Source organism: Rhagoletis pomonella, unplaced genomic scaffold, assembly GCF_013731165.1.
Source record: "Rhagoletis pomonella isolate Grant_MI unplaced genomic scaffold, Rhpom_1.0 Rhpom_scaffold_00007, whole genome shotgun sequence".
NCBI lineage: Eukaryota > Metazoa > Arthropoda > Insecta > Diptera > Tephritidae > Rhagoletis > Rhagoletis pomonella.
Genome location: NW_023458561.1, coordinates 25,948,891 through 25,968,092, shown reverse-complemented (window position 1 = coordinate 25,968,092; position 19,202 = coordinate 25,948,891). Strand labels below are relative to the sequence as shown.

Below are 19,202 nucleotides of genomic sequence, written 5' to 3'. Positions count from 1 at the left end.
ATACGTACATATACATTAGTCATATTAAATTTAACTCAACTACTTTTTTTTACATGTACCCAACTCAACTTGAATTTTCCATCAACAAACGTGCCAACGTAATTTTCACCGCTTTCATTTCTAACCATGTAGATGCCAAAAGAGCTGAAGCAAAGGATTGAAGATTATTTCCAGACATCATGGTCACTCAACCATGGCATTGATATTTACGAGGTGAGTACATACAAACAAGAATAAAAGAGCAAAACAACTCTACTATTTTGCGATCCATTTACAACACTTACGTTACTCACGTACATATGCAGGAGTACATATGTATATATGTATGTGTGAATGTACATCAACTGCGCAATTGGTAGTTAGCAAACGTCGGGGTTAATGCTAAAATATTTATGGCCGACAACCGCAATGTGCCAACACAACTCGCTGTCTACTACTACTTCGAGCATAATATCTGCGGTCTATGCTCTGCTCAATGTGGTGTGGCTAACTGTTGCATACTCTCCTTGAAACTCTACCCTCACTGCGTAGTTAGTTATAGTATGTCTAAGTATATGTATATGTATGTACCCCATGCACAAAACCTCAAAAACCTTTTTTTCGCGCCTCCTTTTTATTTTTTTAAAACTTTCTCAGTACTTTTTTTTTTGTTACAAACCACAGGCACTTTTTTGTCTCAAAAACTGTTAACAAAGTGAGCGTTTTCTTTAGTCTGAGTGTATTTTTGGCTTGCCTGACATTTGCGTAAAGTGTAAATGATGCAGGTTTTTTGCAATTTAATACATTTTGACACTCGAGTGTCTGACAGCGGAGATTGTGAAGGCGAAATGGAATGCTTTGATTTGTCTAGGTATGGCATTTACAGTGCCACTGGACTAGTAGCGCATTCAGGTTCTTTAACCTGAGTTGCGTATCGGCTACTTTTTTTGCGCTTATTTAATGCAAGTTGATAATTTATGCCTAGAAAAATGGTAATGATTTGTTGTTTCGCGCCACGCAGCCATTTTTGACAGAGTGGGGGTGCACCACAGTAGCTGTGATTATCAGCCCGCGGACACTAGCTTCGACCGAAACTTCGAAATTCATTTTCCCGAGCGAAGTGAAAGAAGGTGTGAAATTGTTCTAAACGATGATGAAATCCCCATTAACAGGGATGGCTCCAAAAAGGACATTGGTACTAGATCTAGCATCTTCTAGCAGAAGTTATCTCTGAGAGAGTCAAATAGACTCCCAGTTCACTGACACAAACAAACGCTGATACACGCAAACCTTATTTTGGGCTGTAGATAATTTTCCCAAGATATTTTCATTGAAAGTTTGCATTGCGAATGAAAAAAATGAAAACTTATACCTGCAAACTGTTGCTCAGATGCCATGTATGAGTACGGCCAAGTGCGATGTGGCGTATGAGTAACATTATTTCCGGACCTAATTTCATACAAAAAAGTAATGCACATTTTCATTTGACCATTCACAAGATTTTTGTTTTTGGAAAAGAACAGGATTTAATACAGATGAAAAAAAATACAAAAGATTTGATTTATTTTTAATTCTTCCTTTTTAAAGTTTGAGTTTTTTTCATAAAAAAAATTTAAGTATCTTGCGAAAATGACCAAATCTTGAAAAACGGTATACAGATCCATAATCTAAGACTTAATGTTAAGTTTACGTGCTTCGGCGTTTTTTTTTGTCATTTCATTACTTTCCGAAATTGTATATTCATTTACATATAAAACTGGATACGTGCAATCGCAAAATGTGTTCGAAACAATTAAGAGAATTTATTGTAATGCATACTCGTACGTACATAAATGCAGAAAAAAAAACAATTATTACATGGAAATCTTACGTAACTTTTAATGAACCTTGAACAAATGCTTATACATTTTTGTAAAAAAGCGAAGTTTGCTTGCCTTTATTGTTCGCTAGCAGCTTTGTAATAGAGCCATTCAATTGAGATTTGCAAACATTTTATTTTCAAACATTGTACTTCTTTAGAAAACAATTATCTTTTTTAATTTTCGAAAAGTTTTAATACTCAGCATGGACCGAACATAACAGTTATTGATGAAAACTGTCTTTGAAGAATTCACTATGAAGGAAATGTTATACAACTAAGTAATATATAATAATCGATTTCGTTTTTCACTGAAAATCAAATTTGAAAATAAATTTTTATTTGTAATTTTTATGCAAAATTAAAAATTTAACAATTGTTTTGATATTTATTTTACAAATCCAAAATAACAATTATTTTTTATTTTTATATAAATAATCTGTAGATAACAGTTATTTTTTATTCTTATATTATAAGTCTTAGATAACTGTTATTGAAGACTTTTATTTATAAAAAGTCAATGACTGATTAATATTTATGACTTTTATAAATGAAAGTCTTCAGTAACTGTTTTCTAAGATATATAATTTAAAAATCAAAAATAACAGTTATTTGCAGTTTTTTTTAGAAAAAAATCACAAATAATAGTTATTTTGCATTTATAAAATAAAAATCAGAAAAAAACTGTTATTTAAGGAGTAATTAAATAAAGGTTAAAAAATAATTGTTAATGAGTGATTTTTTTAATAAAAGTTGCAATTGTTATGGTCCCTGATACTCAGACATGTGCCCTTTCCGAAATTGCATATTCATTTACATATAAAACTGGATACATGCAATCGAACAAAATGTGTTCAAAACAAACAACAGAGTTAATTGTAATGCATACTCGTACGTACATAAATGCAGAAAAAAAACAAAATCTAAATTAAATTTAATTTTATTTAAAAAAACTTATGGAAATCTTACGTAACTTTTAATGAACCTTATAAATTTTTATAAAAAAGCGAAGTTTGCTTGTCTTATTTGTTCTCTAGCAATTTTTAATAGAGCCATGTCATTGTGACTGGTGGGACATTTTACTCCAGAATTTGATCAATTGTGAGTTATTTCTGAATGAAGATCGACTTATCTCGGCAGCCAATTCGAAAACGCCCCATCTCAGAAAACTTTTCAAGAACGCCCTACTTCAGAATTTGATTGGAGAACGCCCTATTTGACAACTTGGTTGAAGAACGCCCTATTTCAAACAAAAATACAATGAAAATGCGCTGAGATAGGGAATTCTGAGATAGGGCATTTTTCAATCAAATTATAAAATAGGGCGTTCTTCAACCAAATTCTGAAATAGAGTGTTGTTGAAAAATTTTCTGAGATAGGGCATCTTCGAACTGTCTGCTACCCAGCCATTGATATGTCGTCGGATACATACAACAGCGAAAGATATTTTTTTACCATACAACGACAACTATGCATAAAATTCCTTTAACAAAATACCAACCGATTTCCTCTCACGCTCTATGTAACTATCACTTGAATATATGTGACTGGTGGGATATTGAAAATAACTCCATTTTACGTTTGTGTCCACAAAAATGAATTTTTGACAAAGCATTTAAAATTAAAGAAGGTTGTTTTTGTGTTGTAATGTTTTGTAAGAACTGTATGCTTTCGTTTCAATAAAACTTAGTCTGATATAATTTTCATAGAAATATTTAAAAAAAAATTTTGAAGTTGTGACTGGAGGGGCAGGTTTTTGTGACTGATGTAAAGTAATTATAAAGGGTGATCCAAAACTGTTTTCAAATATTTGACACACGTATCCTTGTACCAAAGCAAACAAAAAATTTAAGGGACGTTTTTCTCTCCGGGGCTTATTTACTGAGAAACGGCCAGCTGAAAATCGATTTTTAGCTAATTTCAGGCTGATACTTTTACGTACAAATATTGTGCTTAAAAGGTTTAGAACTCCCCACAAATTTTAAATAAACTTTGATCCATTATGATTTTAGTGCGATAAACAGCAAATTTTTGTATGAATAAATGTAAAAACGTATTTTGTTCCAAAGTTTCAGAATTTATTATCAAAAATTAGCTGATGGAAATGGCCTCAATTTACAACAAAACAAGCTTTCATTCTTCTATGTAAAGAAAGGCTGAGTGCCTTCAGATTGACAGATCTTGAAATACATGAGTAATTCTTTGTTGTAATTAGCCAAGCACTTTATCTAAGACACCGATGATACCAAAACATTTAGATGAATGAATCTCGGCTCACTCTCTTCTAATAAGCGATGCACCGATTGTTGGTGATTTTGTGTAGCGGATATTTAAATTGAAATAACTCGTATTAATAAAATGCTTAAAGAGATTCCGAAAAGTTATGCACAAATTTACTGACTACCGCACTGAAACTGGTATGTATTATTTCAAAATTTGGATTAAATTAATATGAAATTCAAGCTCATCATATACAAGGTCTTTGCGTATAGATATTCCAGAGTTCAAAATGAGCCAAAAATTTATGATTTTAATGCCTTAACCATTTTATCTTAAACTGGCCCTAACTCAGTAAATAAGTCCCAGAATACGTGTGCCAAATATTTGTACGTATGTTTGAATCACCTTGCATATGAAGTAAAAGTTTCCATATAGAAAAATTACAGCTTCATTTTATCGTTTTAATAACTTTCAAAAGACTAGTGAGATGTGGTATTTTAAAATTTATTCCAATTTTCTCTTTTATATACATGGAATGACACAATAGCTTGCTTCATTGGATACAAGAGTATGAAGTACAGCAATAAATTAATTTAGTTATAACAATCACTGTCACTCCATTTTGTCGTCAAATACTCATCACGAACACATTCAAAAACACATTTATTAACATAAATTTCCATCTACGTATTTTGATTTTTCCCATTCTCCCATCGCACAGCATCATATCCTTTTAAGGCTTTGCTCTCATTGTTATGAAAGAAGATATGTATGTATGTGCTTTTCGCTCATACACTTTAGTGAATGTATGCTAATATATACAATATATACACAGTTGTTATGCAAGCAACAAGCGACGGAAATTAACAAGTTTGGGGAAACACTGAATACAAAAATGTAACAGAAGCAATATTTTCCACCAAATTAACTGGGTCATTGGTTGTTGAATCAAGTAACTTATATTATAACAAGAGTAGAAAGGGTGAAGTGGATATTTTGTTATTTATATGGCTGCGATGAAGTCGATATGATGTTGTTATCAACATGTTTTTGTGGTATCTAAAATTTTGTTGTTAAAGTATTTTATTTTTTTCTGGTTAAGATAATGTTGATCCGTTTTTTTAGCGCTTCAAGTGGGAAAATAATGCCGTGATTTTATAATTTTATGTGAAAAAAGTGGGAAAATTCTTTAATTTCGGTTGCTGTGATTTTTTGTTTTCCAAAGCATCAGTTTTCCTATGATCTAGGTCATTTCTTTAAAATCATCTCTATTTTATAAAAACGCAGACTGTAAAGTTGTTCAATCAAAATGGGATGATCAAGGCACTCACTTATTTCAAGGTACATAGTGTTGACAGAAAATATTACGAATCATTTTCAGACCTTGCCTGCAAAGGCCACAGCTTAATGGAACCACTCTGACTTATTCGGTTTAAGGTTTAAGGGCTCCCTGAAGTCTGCAGCGTTTGTTCACCAGTAGGTGTGGCTCGCTACACAAACGTGTATTCGGTGTTGGATTCCGCCGCGGTTTCGTTGTTCGTCCCGGTGGAAGGGCGTCTAGCCAAAATCCGGTGCAAAGCTATGTTTTTCAACATCTGATTCATTTGCGCTTACACCCCGATCTCTTTTCTAAGCCCTTGGAGAGCATATACGAGCGCTGCTCCGATCACTATATAAAAATTTTGATTAGCGATTTCAATTCCAGGGTGAACAAGTAAGGAATATTTGTCCCCACCGTAGTAAAATTCAGCTGTCGTGCTCATATAAAAAGCAGTGCGCCTGGGCTACACTCTTGTCTTTTTTCTATCTAGATTGACAGATAATCGACAACAAAATCAATAAATAAACGATAACAAAATCGATAAAACTATCGGCAAAAAATTCGATAAAAACATCGATAACAAAATCGTCAACAATATCGATAACAAAATCATTAAAAGTATCGATTACAAATCCGATAAAATAATCGATAACAAAGTCTAGTAAAATATCGATTATTATATCGATAATTTCCGCAAATATCGACAGAAAAATCGATAACAATATCGATAAATATCGATAACAAAACCGATCAAAATATCGATTTTTATATCAATAAGTCCCGCGAATCCCGAAAATCTCTAAAATCCCAAAATAATTCCCAGATTGAATATCTGTACCTCTATCTATATCCTTTTCTCTATAATTACCTTTATTTTAATCATTCTTCCTCTATCTTCATCTTTACTTTCATCGGTATCCTCCTCCTTATCTTTTTCTTTACATTTATCATTTTCTTCATCTACATACATTTTAAATTAATACCGTTGTGCATACACTCAATAAGCACTTCTTTCAGCTCCAACCAACTTCCGTGTGCAATTTCCGTAGCACCATTTCCGTGTGCAATTTCCGTTGAATTTGCCAATTTATTCCCAACCAACCAACCGCGGCTAAAGAAGTTTAACTTCAAAATCTCTCAACTACTGCCCTGTAATAGAAAGTTTCTAATACAAACATTATAGTGCTAGCAATTGTAAAAATGCTCGCTAACCGTTTAAAACGAAACACTCAAATGTTGTGCGGTGTAAGAATATGAGCGCAAACGTGAAAATAACTGAGAAAATTTTGTTGGCACCTTGGGATGCACGCACTAATTTAAGTCTCTCACAAAACTAAACAATTTTATAACTTTGAATTCGCCGCTGCCAGTGTTCGATATTGCGCTCGTCATATAACGTAGCTGCATTCAGCATTTAACTGCCACGTCGTATACGCAACAATGTTCCACACATAGCAGCAATCTCACGAATTTTGTGAGAAAATTTCATATGCACTCTATGCTTTTTTTTTTGGCAGGTAGCAAATTCGTTGTCTCAAACTAGTAGTAATGCCTTTTCAACGAAGTATATATTTACAGATATGTATGCATAGGTATACTATTTATGGTTGGAAGCAACTTGATGATAATTCTCCGTATCGATATTGTGAATTAAATTCTTTATGAGCACGAATAAAAAAAAAAAAACCAAATAATCTGGCATTCATTGTTTGCTGCTGTTACAGTGGAATAGTCTTATACTGATATCTTTTTATATAAGTACATATACATACGTATGTATGTAGGTACCCGCAATCGTCTTTTTCCTGTTAACAATATACATACGTGCTCTGTACATTCATATGTACAATGACTAGGATGCCACACCAACTAAGTTGCTGTTTTTCCATCGAAATTATAAAATGTTTTAGTGGAATGCATAAAACGTTGCAAAATGGTTGCAATGCCATGTTTGTTGCAAAAGTCGCTACCTTGCGACACAGCTGATTATTTTTGTATCAAAAATTTCTTGTGACTCCGCCATATTATTTGAGCTGGCAAACATTGCAAAGTTAAAGTCAAATATAAGTTCAGACTGCTTCGAAATATAATTGTAAAAATTTTTTCTTTTTCCCTTATGCGCGTTATTTTGACAAAAAATTTTACATTTACAACCCGGAGTTTGCGCTAGGTCGTTCATAGAATTTTGTTAGCAACGTTGCCAGTCCGCCAAAAATGGCACGTTTCACCAATCGCACTTTTTTATTTTAAGACTTTCGCCAAACTAGTTCGAAAAAAATATTAGATTTACGTGAGCTGAACCGATTTTAAAGTACCTCAAAAAAGTCATTATTTTGATTCCGTTGATAATTTTTTTTTTATATTTTTATGTTGGCCTTTAAGCTGAATCTCTTCTATATTCTGAGGTAATTCTTGGAGAAAACCATTCTTAGCAACTAGTTTTATTTGTGTGTATATAAAAACCTCAATTTTTGGATTGGCATTTTCAAATTGTGCCACATAATGTGAATCCTAATATTTTTCTGGAAATTTTTGGCGCAAGTCTTAGAATAATAAAGTATCTATTTAATTCCCATGGAAAAACAGAAAATATTTTTTATTTTTTATGGAGAACGATGCACCCTAATATACATATGTGCATATATGTGTGTATAAGAATATGTCAGCTGTTACAAGCATACACTTTATGCGCTGCTATAGCCAAAATTTTTGTTATTTTCGTTGTCTTTTCTCAGCGCATTCTGCACTTTTGAACTAATATTTCGTTACATTCTTTGTTGCTTTCGTTATTTGATGTATTTTACTTTGTTTGCATGCATTTGAAAGGAAGCGCCTGTATAGAATTTGACAATCGTATCAATTCATAAAAGAATTTGATATCAGAAATTATAGCAGGAAAAATAAAATGACAAAGCCCAAAGCGCGCATTTTTTTTTTAATTTTATTCTGCACATAAATTTGTTCGCAGCTTTCTATACATACATATATATACTGATAAACGTGTGTGTAGCTATGTTGATTTAATTGCATATGCATGAGCATTTGCGCTTTTATTTCCATTGATGTGTGCAACGTTTCGCGATAAACACAAATTTGATTTTTTTCAGAGGTTTTGAACAAATAAAGTTAAATTGATAGCAATCGCAAAATGATATGTATGTAGTTACATTTGTTGAATGGAAGGTATATTAAGGCTTTCCTTTTGTGATAAAATTTCATCCAATTAGGAGAATTCTGCATACGGGACAAATAAAAAGAAGTAAAACACACACACACACACACACACACACACCTGAGAAGGCATTCATAGGAAAGTTAAGCATTCCTAAGCTGCACCTATTTCAGATTCGAAATCGGTCAATTGCAACACCATTTTTACGCTCGTTTGGTTGCAATTAACCCAGATTTTCAATTAGCAGAACTTTGGTTAGTTGCAACATAAGCCAATAAAGCGAAATTTTACGAAGCCGCCAAATTTTAGTTATCGCAATTTTGTTCACTAAATTTCACATATCGAACTATTAAGTCAGCTTGCTCGACCAATTCTATGAAATCAGTTTGTTGTAATTCCGAAAACACTTCCAGAGCCATTTTATGCTATGAAGTTGAATTAAGCAAACAATTGCATTTAAACGGAATTTCGGGACATACATAAATGATTCACTAAACCGTTTTTTTTTTTTTATAAACCACCTTTTTACGTAAAATGTTTTCCTGCATAGCAAATTATTTAGGAAATAAACGCCTATGCCACATTACACTACTTTCCTTTAATATTAGAAATACATTTCCTTACTTACTCAATTGGCAAGGTTGTCACAGAATAATTAAATTTTTACTAATTTAAGGAATCATTAACCTACTTCAAAACCTATCAATTCATAGGAATATATTTGTTTTGTGTGCATGTTACCGCATAACCGTGAACCACGTTCACCGATTTGTATAATACTTTTTTTAAAGGAAAGGTGGTACCCCAGAGGTGGTCACTTACCAATTTATGGTTTAGATCCGATCATTAGATTATGAAGAAATGAACGGTACCCTAAAATTTTTGTATGAGAATTGAAGTCGGTTTTGGTTTTTTGCTTACAAATTACTTGTTTTGTTTATCTCTTTTTTAATTTCTTCTTTAATGGTAATGAATTTTATACTTTAAGTTGGTTATTTAGTGAGTAAAATGGTATTGCTTTAAATATAATTGATACTTTTTGATTTCTATACATAAACTGTCAAGTATAAGAATTTAAATTACAAAATGTACATATGTAGAAGCCCAAAAATACTATTTTGTAGAAGCCAATAAAATGTGGCCACAATTCCCACATCAAATCCACAAAACAATTTAATCTATCTCCATTTATGAAAAAATTGCTTATAAACAACGGAGAACATGACGAACAGGTGGGCATACGATGTGTGTAATGCCACATAAGTTAGGTGTAAAAATGCAGCATGGAGAGGGTAGAAGCAACACTTAAGCTAGTTTTTAACCCACTTGTATATGCCAAATTTAAATATATTTTACCTTAACGAAATTTCGTACATACACACATACAATCATTCTAGCATATACTCACACATTTTGAAAAAAATCTGCAAAGAAAAAAGGCCGACTTATTATTTCAATTTTATATTTTATTTACTTGTTTGGCATCCTTACTACGAATGTGAATATGTATGCATGTATGTATATCTCACTTTTGTTGCTATAATTTCAGACGCTGCGCGAATTTCCCGAGGAGCTGCGCGGCGATGTGTCTATGCATTTACATCGCGAGATCCTGCAATTGCCAATATTCGAAGCAGCCTCACAGGTAATTTAAAGCGAAATTTGAAAATCGATACGAAACGTTATTGCATTGCGATTAGTAAGCAATTTCCATGGAAAGACGTACATACATATGTTTTCCATTTGAACCATTTTGTGCACAAAAAGTAATTGATTGAACATCGGAAAAGGGGAAGGGGGATGAAATGTAGGCGACATGAAGTGTTTTGCATAAGGCTTACCTATTATATGTATGTAAATATGTGCAGCATACTGGGCTGAGACAGACAGATGAATAAATAATAAAAAATTCTTAGAATTCTTACAAGGTTACGCGAGATGTAAAACAAGCTCGAAATATGTTAAGCATGAAAAGGCAGTGATGTGGGCATGATGGAGCGGAGCGCATATGGCGTGAAATGACATGTATGTACCTTAAAGTATTGGGAAAAAAGTGGCCATTAAGTACCATTTAAGTAATGGGAAAATGAAATGAAAATATAAAGTTTGTTCAACAATTCCAGTAAATACCAGCAGCGAGACCGTAAACACAAAATTGAGGTACAAATTTAGAAGATGCAAAAATTATCAGAAAAGGTTATTGTCAAGCCAATTATTCTTAAATTTTTTAATTTTACTAAGTTTATTTTGAGCAAGTACTCGCCAAATTTCAAATTAGAATCTATAGGTAAAATGCTTTGAAAGTCAGGGTTTCAACCCATGGCCAACAAGCTTTCAGTCGAACACGCATGCATTCGGATGAAGCAGCTGTTAAGAAAACATGGAAAAAACACATATTTCAGTTAAAGTATTTTGATCTCGGTGCAAACCGACCAACAGTTTTGATGTCAAATAAGGAGAAAGATCATGAAAAGGCAGAAATAAATTTAAATATTGAAAGTGTTAAGCTTTTCAGGGGTTATAGCCAATTTCAATATTTTTTGTTTTTAAAAAAGAGTTTCTTCAAATTATACATGCAGCATTTTCGTTACTTTATGTATGTACATAAGTATGTATGCTCATTAACGTGGGCAAATTTTTTTGCCTATGCAGGAATGGCAAAGAGTATTCTGCGCCGCATTTTAAATAAATTTGCGTAAGAAACCGAGCTTGCCAAATTGTGAAAATAAGTTTGTTTTTTACTTAGACACGATTTATTTTATCATAGTCACTTAAAGAAGTGCTCGAGTTTTTTTATAAAGGCATATAAAAGGGATTTCGTGATATAGGGTATATATTCCTGGACTTACTTTTTTCTTAGAACATCCGAAATCGGAAGTATCGGAAATGAAGATAAATTTCAACGGAAAGTCTTTTTTGACAGATAAAGCCTTAGACGGATATGCTTTAACGAATATGTCAACAGTTTTTCATGTGAAAATGTGAAAACCTTCAGTGCATATCAACAGCCCATAGTCCGAAAAATTACGCTGGGCCTTATTATCAAGTTGACATCCACGCAGTTTTATCTTAAAGCCACTGTGAGATTTTGGAAAAACTTTCTGGCAAAGTTTCTATTGTAAGCGTTTCCCATCATTAGTATTTCCAAGGAAATGTCCACCAATTTCTTTATCATTCTTTTGAACGAGCCACTATTTCAGTGGTAGCCAGTAGCCGAAATGGATAATGCAATTTATGGCTTAACTTAACGGCGACAACTTAATTAAACGTCCAGATATATTTTTTCTATTTTTTATTAAAAGTCGGCAAAAAAAGATTTTTTAAAAAGCAAAATTTTACACTGAAAATATCTTCAAAATGAAGATTTTTGTGCATGATGTAAGATTTTTAAAGTTTAAGTTAAAATTGTTAACTTTTCTATGTTATCCTTGTTACATTATGGTAACCAGCAAATGAATACCCTTCACTAATATCTGCCTTCTTCTCTCGCACACCAAAACATAGTATGTATATATACTCTAGTGAAGAGTTAGAAAGTGGAGGAAAAGAACAAAATTTATAAAAAAAAATATGAAAAAAACAGCGACTTAAAAACGCTTTGAAGTAGATGTTTATATGCGGACATTTAACACGATTCAGATGGCCTTAACTCGGATTTCAAATGCGTATAAAGGCGACATGATAAAATGTCTCGGTGCGTTTTAAGTGTGCGTTTATACGTCCGTATCAAAATGAAACGATTTAAAATAACACGAATTATTTGCACGTATTAACATGTTAAATTAAACTTTTTATGTCCGCAGCGGCCTAAAGAAAAGCGGAAAGGGTTAAGCATTAACCAGTGGACCAATAAATTGTGCCGTTGATTTTTGGCAAATTTTCACCGACTTTTTTTTCGTATGGAGAAAATAAATAAAGTCCTAGCTACTTTTAACTTGGACCACTAAAATTGCAAGGCCTAAAAAACTGCATAATCAAAATCTTTCTAAAAGTCTAATTAAAAAGCTTGCAATTATTATGACACTTTGTCGAATTTTCTTAACTTTTGTACAAAGATTGCAGTTTGGACATAAATCGTTATGAATACGAGATATGTTTTCATAAAAAAGGAATGAAAATTAAATGAACAAAATAAGAATAGCCAAAACTTGCTGAAATTGCAGCCGTAAAATCAATCTATAATTACGTGTTTCTTTGGAGGTATTTTTAAATCAAGATTTCTTGGGACCGAAAAATTTTCTTTTAGCTTTAAAATCTTATTTGGAAGTTTTTTTGTAAAAAATTAAGACTTTTAGGGGCAACTGGGGGACTCTGGCAACACTGCGTCCAGACATGATTTTTACATGACTTTTTGCTTTTGAACGATAACCTTTTTCAAAACTTTTTTAAAACTTGCTCAAACCCCTTTAGTCTGGCACCCATATTGTGATACATATTTCAATTACCTAATTGCCACAATTCAAGTTGAATTTGTTTTTTTTAAACGTATGGCAACTCTACTAAATACAACTCTGAATAAAGCCTTTCAAACGTTTTTTCGATTGATACCAATCTCTTTAAAACACCTCAAAAATAGCTTAAATATCCAAACTAAAGATTTCTTAGCACTCATTCGTTTTGAGTTTTAAAATAGGTGGCAAACCTTACGAAAAAATAAAAATTCATTGCACATCTATAGGCACGTCTTGACACCTCATTTTTTTATTGAATTAACTGTGCAAATCTGATGTCATTAACAAAAAATGCATATGTATATGTATGTAAAGTAGTAATTTTTAAAAAGGTGGCAACACCACTAAAAAATAAAAGCTTTTTGCTGAGAAGATATTATACTTTTTAAAATGTGGTGGTAGCCCTACTAAAAAATAGTATATTATTGGACATCTAGAGGCCAAGCACCTTCATTTACACCTCATTTTCTGTAATTTAACAAACTGTGCGCATCTTAAAATTTTTTAGACAGATGGCAACCTTATAGAAATTCTCAGGCCTAAAGATAATACCTCTATTAAAATAATGTTGACAAATCCGTGTTATTTGGAAATTTTATTAGTTGACATATGTAGTTTTATAAAAATAACTGATATCAGGCATATATTGCTATAAAATTCTTGCATTTATGCCAAAAAAAATCCAATGTCGGCCATTGTCAGTGCACTGGCTAAGGCACTAGACAACTAGAAATTGAATCTAGACCATGCTTTTCCAGAAAATTTGCTTGGAACTTCACGTAGAATACTCGCATGGCATACCCGCATAGTAAAGAAAAAGTTCCCATACAAATTGACCCGCCCTAATGCACACATGTATCAGTGTTTGTCTTTTTTTTGCATCTTACTACCCTAATAATAGGTATGTATGTATAACCTAAAATCTGTCTTCAAAGCAAAATACTTTCAAACTTACGAAAAGTGTTTTTCTCTTGAGTTTTCAAGTCAAGCGCATAGCAAAACTTTTAACAAGGACATGTACATTACTCTTAAGCTAGAAAAGAAATAAACAAAAAAACACTCTCGAGTGCGACTAAGAAATAAAATAAACACACAAAACGCCATGCTGATTCGCGCAAGCGCAGAAGTACTTGGAAGAAACATTACCAAGCAGTTGATTCATTGCAGCAAAAAGTCAAATGGCAACAAACAAAAGAATACATACATAGTTACTTCCTCGTATGTATGTAGGTGTGATTTGCAGATCTACCATAGGGAATGGAGGTGGCGAGGTAGTGCAACAATTCAAGCGTGTAATTTGCGTAAAAAGGTAAGCATCATAAGCTCTGGCAGTTGAGCATCACAAAAATGTGCAACAAATGCGTGCAATGCAAGTACATATGTAAGGGGCGTTCCATACCAAAACGGACGGCGTTCACAGTTCATGTGTTTGATTTGTTTCAAATTTTTAGGGTTGATGCATAAATATAAATAATAAATAAATATGAAATTTTAACTGACTTTAATTTTTTTTTTTTTAACTTCACAGCACAAAAACAAAAATAATTTGATTTAATAGTTTTCCAAATATCTCGAGAACGAAGCGAGGAAAATTGAAAAAAATTCCACATACTAATTCTCTATGAAAAAAACATATTTTAAAAATTTTTTTTCTTGAAAAATTTTTCACACACAAATTTTTTAATAAAAAAATTAGTTTTCGGAAATATGCCATCTCAAAAAAAATTAAAAAAAATCACAATGTTTGCTCTGAGTATTGCACAATATTTAAGTATATTATTATGGGGTGCACTCTGCAATAATTTGAGTTAGGAATTTTTTTTACACCGAAGCTACAAATTAACAATTTTTTTTAATTTTTTTAGAATTTTTTTGAGTATGCAGTCTTGTAGCCCATTAAATTTTAGTGTAATAAAGTGCAAAATTGTGTTGATTTTTAATATGTTTTATGCTGACGACTTTTTGCACTTTTTTCTTATGGAAGAAAATGCGCGGAGAAAATAAAATAAAATTAACGCCAGTTTTGCAATAGCTCCAAACTTGCACTTTATTATATTAAAATTTAATGGGATGCAAAACTGCTTATTCAAAAAAATTCTAAGAAAAAAATATAAAAAAATTGTAAATTTGTAATGTACCCATTTTTTTTACTTCGGTGTAAAAGAAATTCATAACTCAAATTATTGTAGAATGCACCCCACAATACTATACTTAAATATTGCGCAATACTCAGAGCTACGATTGTGATTTTTTTCAATTTTTTATTTTTTTTTGAGATGACATATTTTCAAAAACTTATTTTTTTTATCAAAAAAGAAGAACAAAATTTTAGAAATATTTATTTTCATAGAGAATTTGGATGTGTGTATATGTAATTTTTTTCAAATTTTTTCCTCGCCCCGTTCCCGAGATATTTGGAAAACTATTCAATCGATTTGTTTTTGTTTTTATCCCGTAAGGTTTTTAAAAATGTCTTAATCAAGCTCAAATTTCATATTATTTATGTTTATTCATCAATCCCAAAAATTTGAAATAAATCAAACACATGAACTGTGAACGCAGTCCGTTGGGTATGGAACGCTCCGTATACATACATACATAACTAGCGACTTAAAGGATTGACGCTAGTGGGAGGGCTGGATGTGTAAAGCAATGACGAATGCAAGAAAAAAATAGTTGCTAAAAACGTTGACTTTAAAGCACAAAGTCGAGTTTAAGCAAACGAAATTGATGTCAGTGTGTGCATGCATGCGTATGGAGCATTGTCATGAAAATAGTAACTCGTCTGCGTCGTCACATGTAGAGAGATGCTTACATTATTTGCTGCTGACAAGTGAAAATACTTCCAAAGAATTTCGTGCGCTTACAAAAATATTATTAATTTATGTGCAACAATTTTATCATATATGTAGGTACTATTGTTATTCAGCTTTTCTCTTTCTTTGCAAAATTTTGCTATTTCCATTTTTGTGCTGCAGTAAAATATTCGCATATAATTTGCTAATCTTTTTACTTAAATAAGAGTTTTGCTGACAAATATAGACATAGATGGGCTTGTGGTCGAAACTGATGTACTTAGTTATATTTATCTACCAAATGTTCTATGCAAGAACTGTCGCATCATTCTTAGGCCTCCATCATTATGAGGCCGGCAATAAGGGGCACTTCACAAGGCATCCTTCCTTCATTTCTTTTCTAAGTAAATATGTAGATTATGCTCTTAAACAACAGGATGAAATAATTGGAGAAGTGAAACTGTTCTTAGTTATGCCAACTAAATCGCAAAATGCACTATATTCAATTTTGTATAAAAAATAAGATTCCATCGCGAAATTATATTTAAATGAAAACCTAGAAAGCTAGAAAAAAATGTAAAAATAACCAATCGTGCTTATATAACTGCTACTCGCACGCCTTCCGTTTAATTGTAACATTTTTAACTATCTCAAATGATTGAAATTAAATAAAAAAATCATAAAATTTCAAAAATTACAAAATAGCTGCGACAGCTACTCTGCATGCTGCCATTCTTTTTTTATTTGGTGGCACACTCTTGAAACTTCACAGATATGTTGTATTTGATGTCAATGTCCATTGCCTCTAAAACAAACATTTTATTTAAAAACTTCCCAAACTTATTAAAAAATAAAAAACTATTATGATCTTTTCTAATGACAATGCAAAATTTGTAATTTCGGTACTTTTTCACGTTTAAACGTTTTGATGCTAAAATTGTTCAAATACTTGACTCATTTTTTATTGTACTTGTTTCTGGAACGCCATTGATTGAAATATATGCAAGACGAATGCTTTAGCGTTTTTTTCTGGCGTGAAAAGGAAATGACACTTAAAAACAACTCATTAGATTTGCTCATATACAGGGAGTGGAGATCCCGTAAATTCTAGTAAAACGATACCCGCCCTATTTTTTGTGAAAAATAAAATACCTGATTCAGCACGTTCTGGAAAGAGTGCAAAGAGGCGTAACGATGGGTTTCTATCTTTACCACAAAGAAGACGAGGACGAAAACGAAAACAAACACGAATACGAATATGGCCACGATAACGATCACGAATGCGAATACGAACATGGAGACGAATACGAGAACGAACAAGGAGACGGGTAATAAGACGATGATGCAAACGAATATGAACACGATGACAAATACAAAGACACGGAGACGAAGGTAAAAACGAATAAGAAAACGACCTCGAAAAAAATATGAACACGAAGATTATAACCGATTCGCAAATTAACACGAGTACGAACACGAGGACGAAAACGAAAACGAAAACGAATACGGAGACGAAGTCGAAGTCGAATACGTAGACGAAGTTGGAGACACATAAGCAGACGACAACAAGGTGGGCAACATACAGCTTCATATTCATCTTCATCATCACGCAGCCGGTCATTCTCCGTGGCGTAAATATTAAGCTCGCCAGTCATTTCCCTTTTTTGCCAAATGATTCCATTTTGAAATGGCTCTGATATCGTTAGCTGATACCGTGTTCACTACTTTCAGGACTGGAGCTTGAAGAAAAAAATACCCAAAAATTAAGTCTAACTTTCCAGGTAAAAAGTAAAACTCAAAAAACTAATAAATATTAAACTTAATCCTTTTTGGTGGGATACAATCTTGGGGACACTCTTGTATATTTCAATGCTTTGACTTCAAGCTTCGTGTATTGAGAACTGTTATTTGCAGGAATATTTGATCATAACTTTTTTTGAAGGAATTTTTAGGAAAATCTCTCTAAACCTTAGCAATAATCATAAAAATAAAATGCTTTACTTCAGTAGCGAGAAAATTTCCTCCTTGTGCGTATATCCAAAAAAATAAATATAAACTCGTGTGGTTGTAATAAATTTAACTTGACCTATTTTCACTGACACAATTTTTTTCTTATTTTACAGGGTTGCCTGAAACTGCTGTCACTGCACATTAAAACAAACTTCTGTGCACCGGGCGAATTTTTAATCCACAAAGGAGATGCGCTGAACTACATTTACTATCTTTGTAATGGTTCGATGGAGGTCATCAAGGATGATATGGTTGTGGCTATTTTGGGTGAGTGATAATAATAATATAATATAATAGACTGGCGCTTACACATATGTTAGTGTTTGGGTGAGTGATAGGAGGGAAGAAAAATGGCAATGCAAATTAAGTGCGAATAAATAAAAATAGGGAGAAAGGTTTATTGTAAAGTAAGACAAATTAAAAACCAAGGGATACATTTTAGTTTTATTTTAACTTATGATAATTCATTATGAAGTACTATATGTATACGTACATATTTCATATTTCATTTATTTTTCTTGCTCGAAGTAATAGTTAAAAAAAAAATAATAATGTTTACCATGTCATGTGCTGTGTTCCATTTATATCGCTTGCAGGTAAAGGTGATTTAGTGGGCTCTGATATCAATGTTCATTTAGTGGCCACATCCAACGGCCAAATGACAGCGACAACAAACAGCGCTGGACAGGATGCAGTGGTGCGGAGCAGTAGCGACGTGAAGGTGAGTAAATTTGATAATTTATAAAAAAAAATATTAAGTACGTATTCAATTAAAATCGCATATCGTGTTTATAAGGGAGTGAAAAAGTGAACAGCAAATTAGTTAAAGCTAATTAACGCGCATCAAGTAAATAAATAATTGTTAACCAACACATTTGTATAAGTTTATACGGCTGGTGTACGCCTTAGGGCAGCGAATGCAAAAATTCGCAAACATTTTAGTAGAAGCTCTCGAGATGTATATCACTTTGCTCACGCTGCTCCAACAATGCTCGGACAGCAGATTTATTTTTTTCTTTTTTAAGTTTAATTTTCTTCGGGTTTTTAAATTTTATTGTCTTAAAATAAAAAATATATGCCTTTTTAATTTAATTTAATTTTAAATTTTTTTATTTATTTTGGTTTAGTTCTTAGGATTAACGGTTTTAAAAAGAATTTGTTTTTATTTAATTTTATTTTATTTTTATAATTTTAGAAATTTATCTTTTCTAGTTACATTTTTTTATATTCCTTTTTTACTTTAATTTTTTGATTTTACTCTTGAAAAAAATATTTGTTTTTAATTTCATTTAATTTTTAGGAACCTATTTTCTTAGATTCCATTTTCTTAAAATTTTTAGATCTCACTAAAAAAACACATATTTTTTCTTTAATTTACTTTTTTTAAATATTATTT

General features: G+C 32.1%; 1 protein-coding gene across 1 annotated transcript in view; it reads left to right on the top strand.

Moving 5' to 3' along the window:
• The window catches only part of LOC118743755 (potassium voltage-gated channel subfamily H member 8), an 85,035-nt gene that overhangs the window by 61,114 nt on the left and 4,719 nt on the right, over positions 1 to 19,202 (top strand). Inside the window, exons 9-12 of the mRNA XM_036476518.1 lie at positions 133 to 213; positions 10,100 to 10,195; positions 17,920 to 18,073; positions 18,403 to 18,527. Of these exons, the coding sequence (XP_036332411.1) occupies positions 133 to 213; positions 10,100 to 10,195; positions 17,920 to 18,073; positions 18,403 to 18,527 (456 nt within the window). The remainder of the gene's footprint in view (positions 1 to 132; positions 214 to 10,099; positions 10,196 to 17,919; positions 18,074 to 18,402; positions 18,528 to 19,202) is intronic.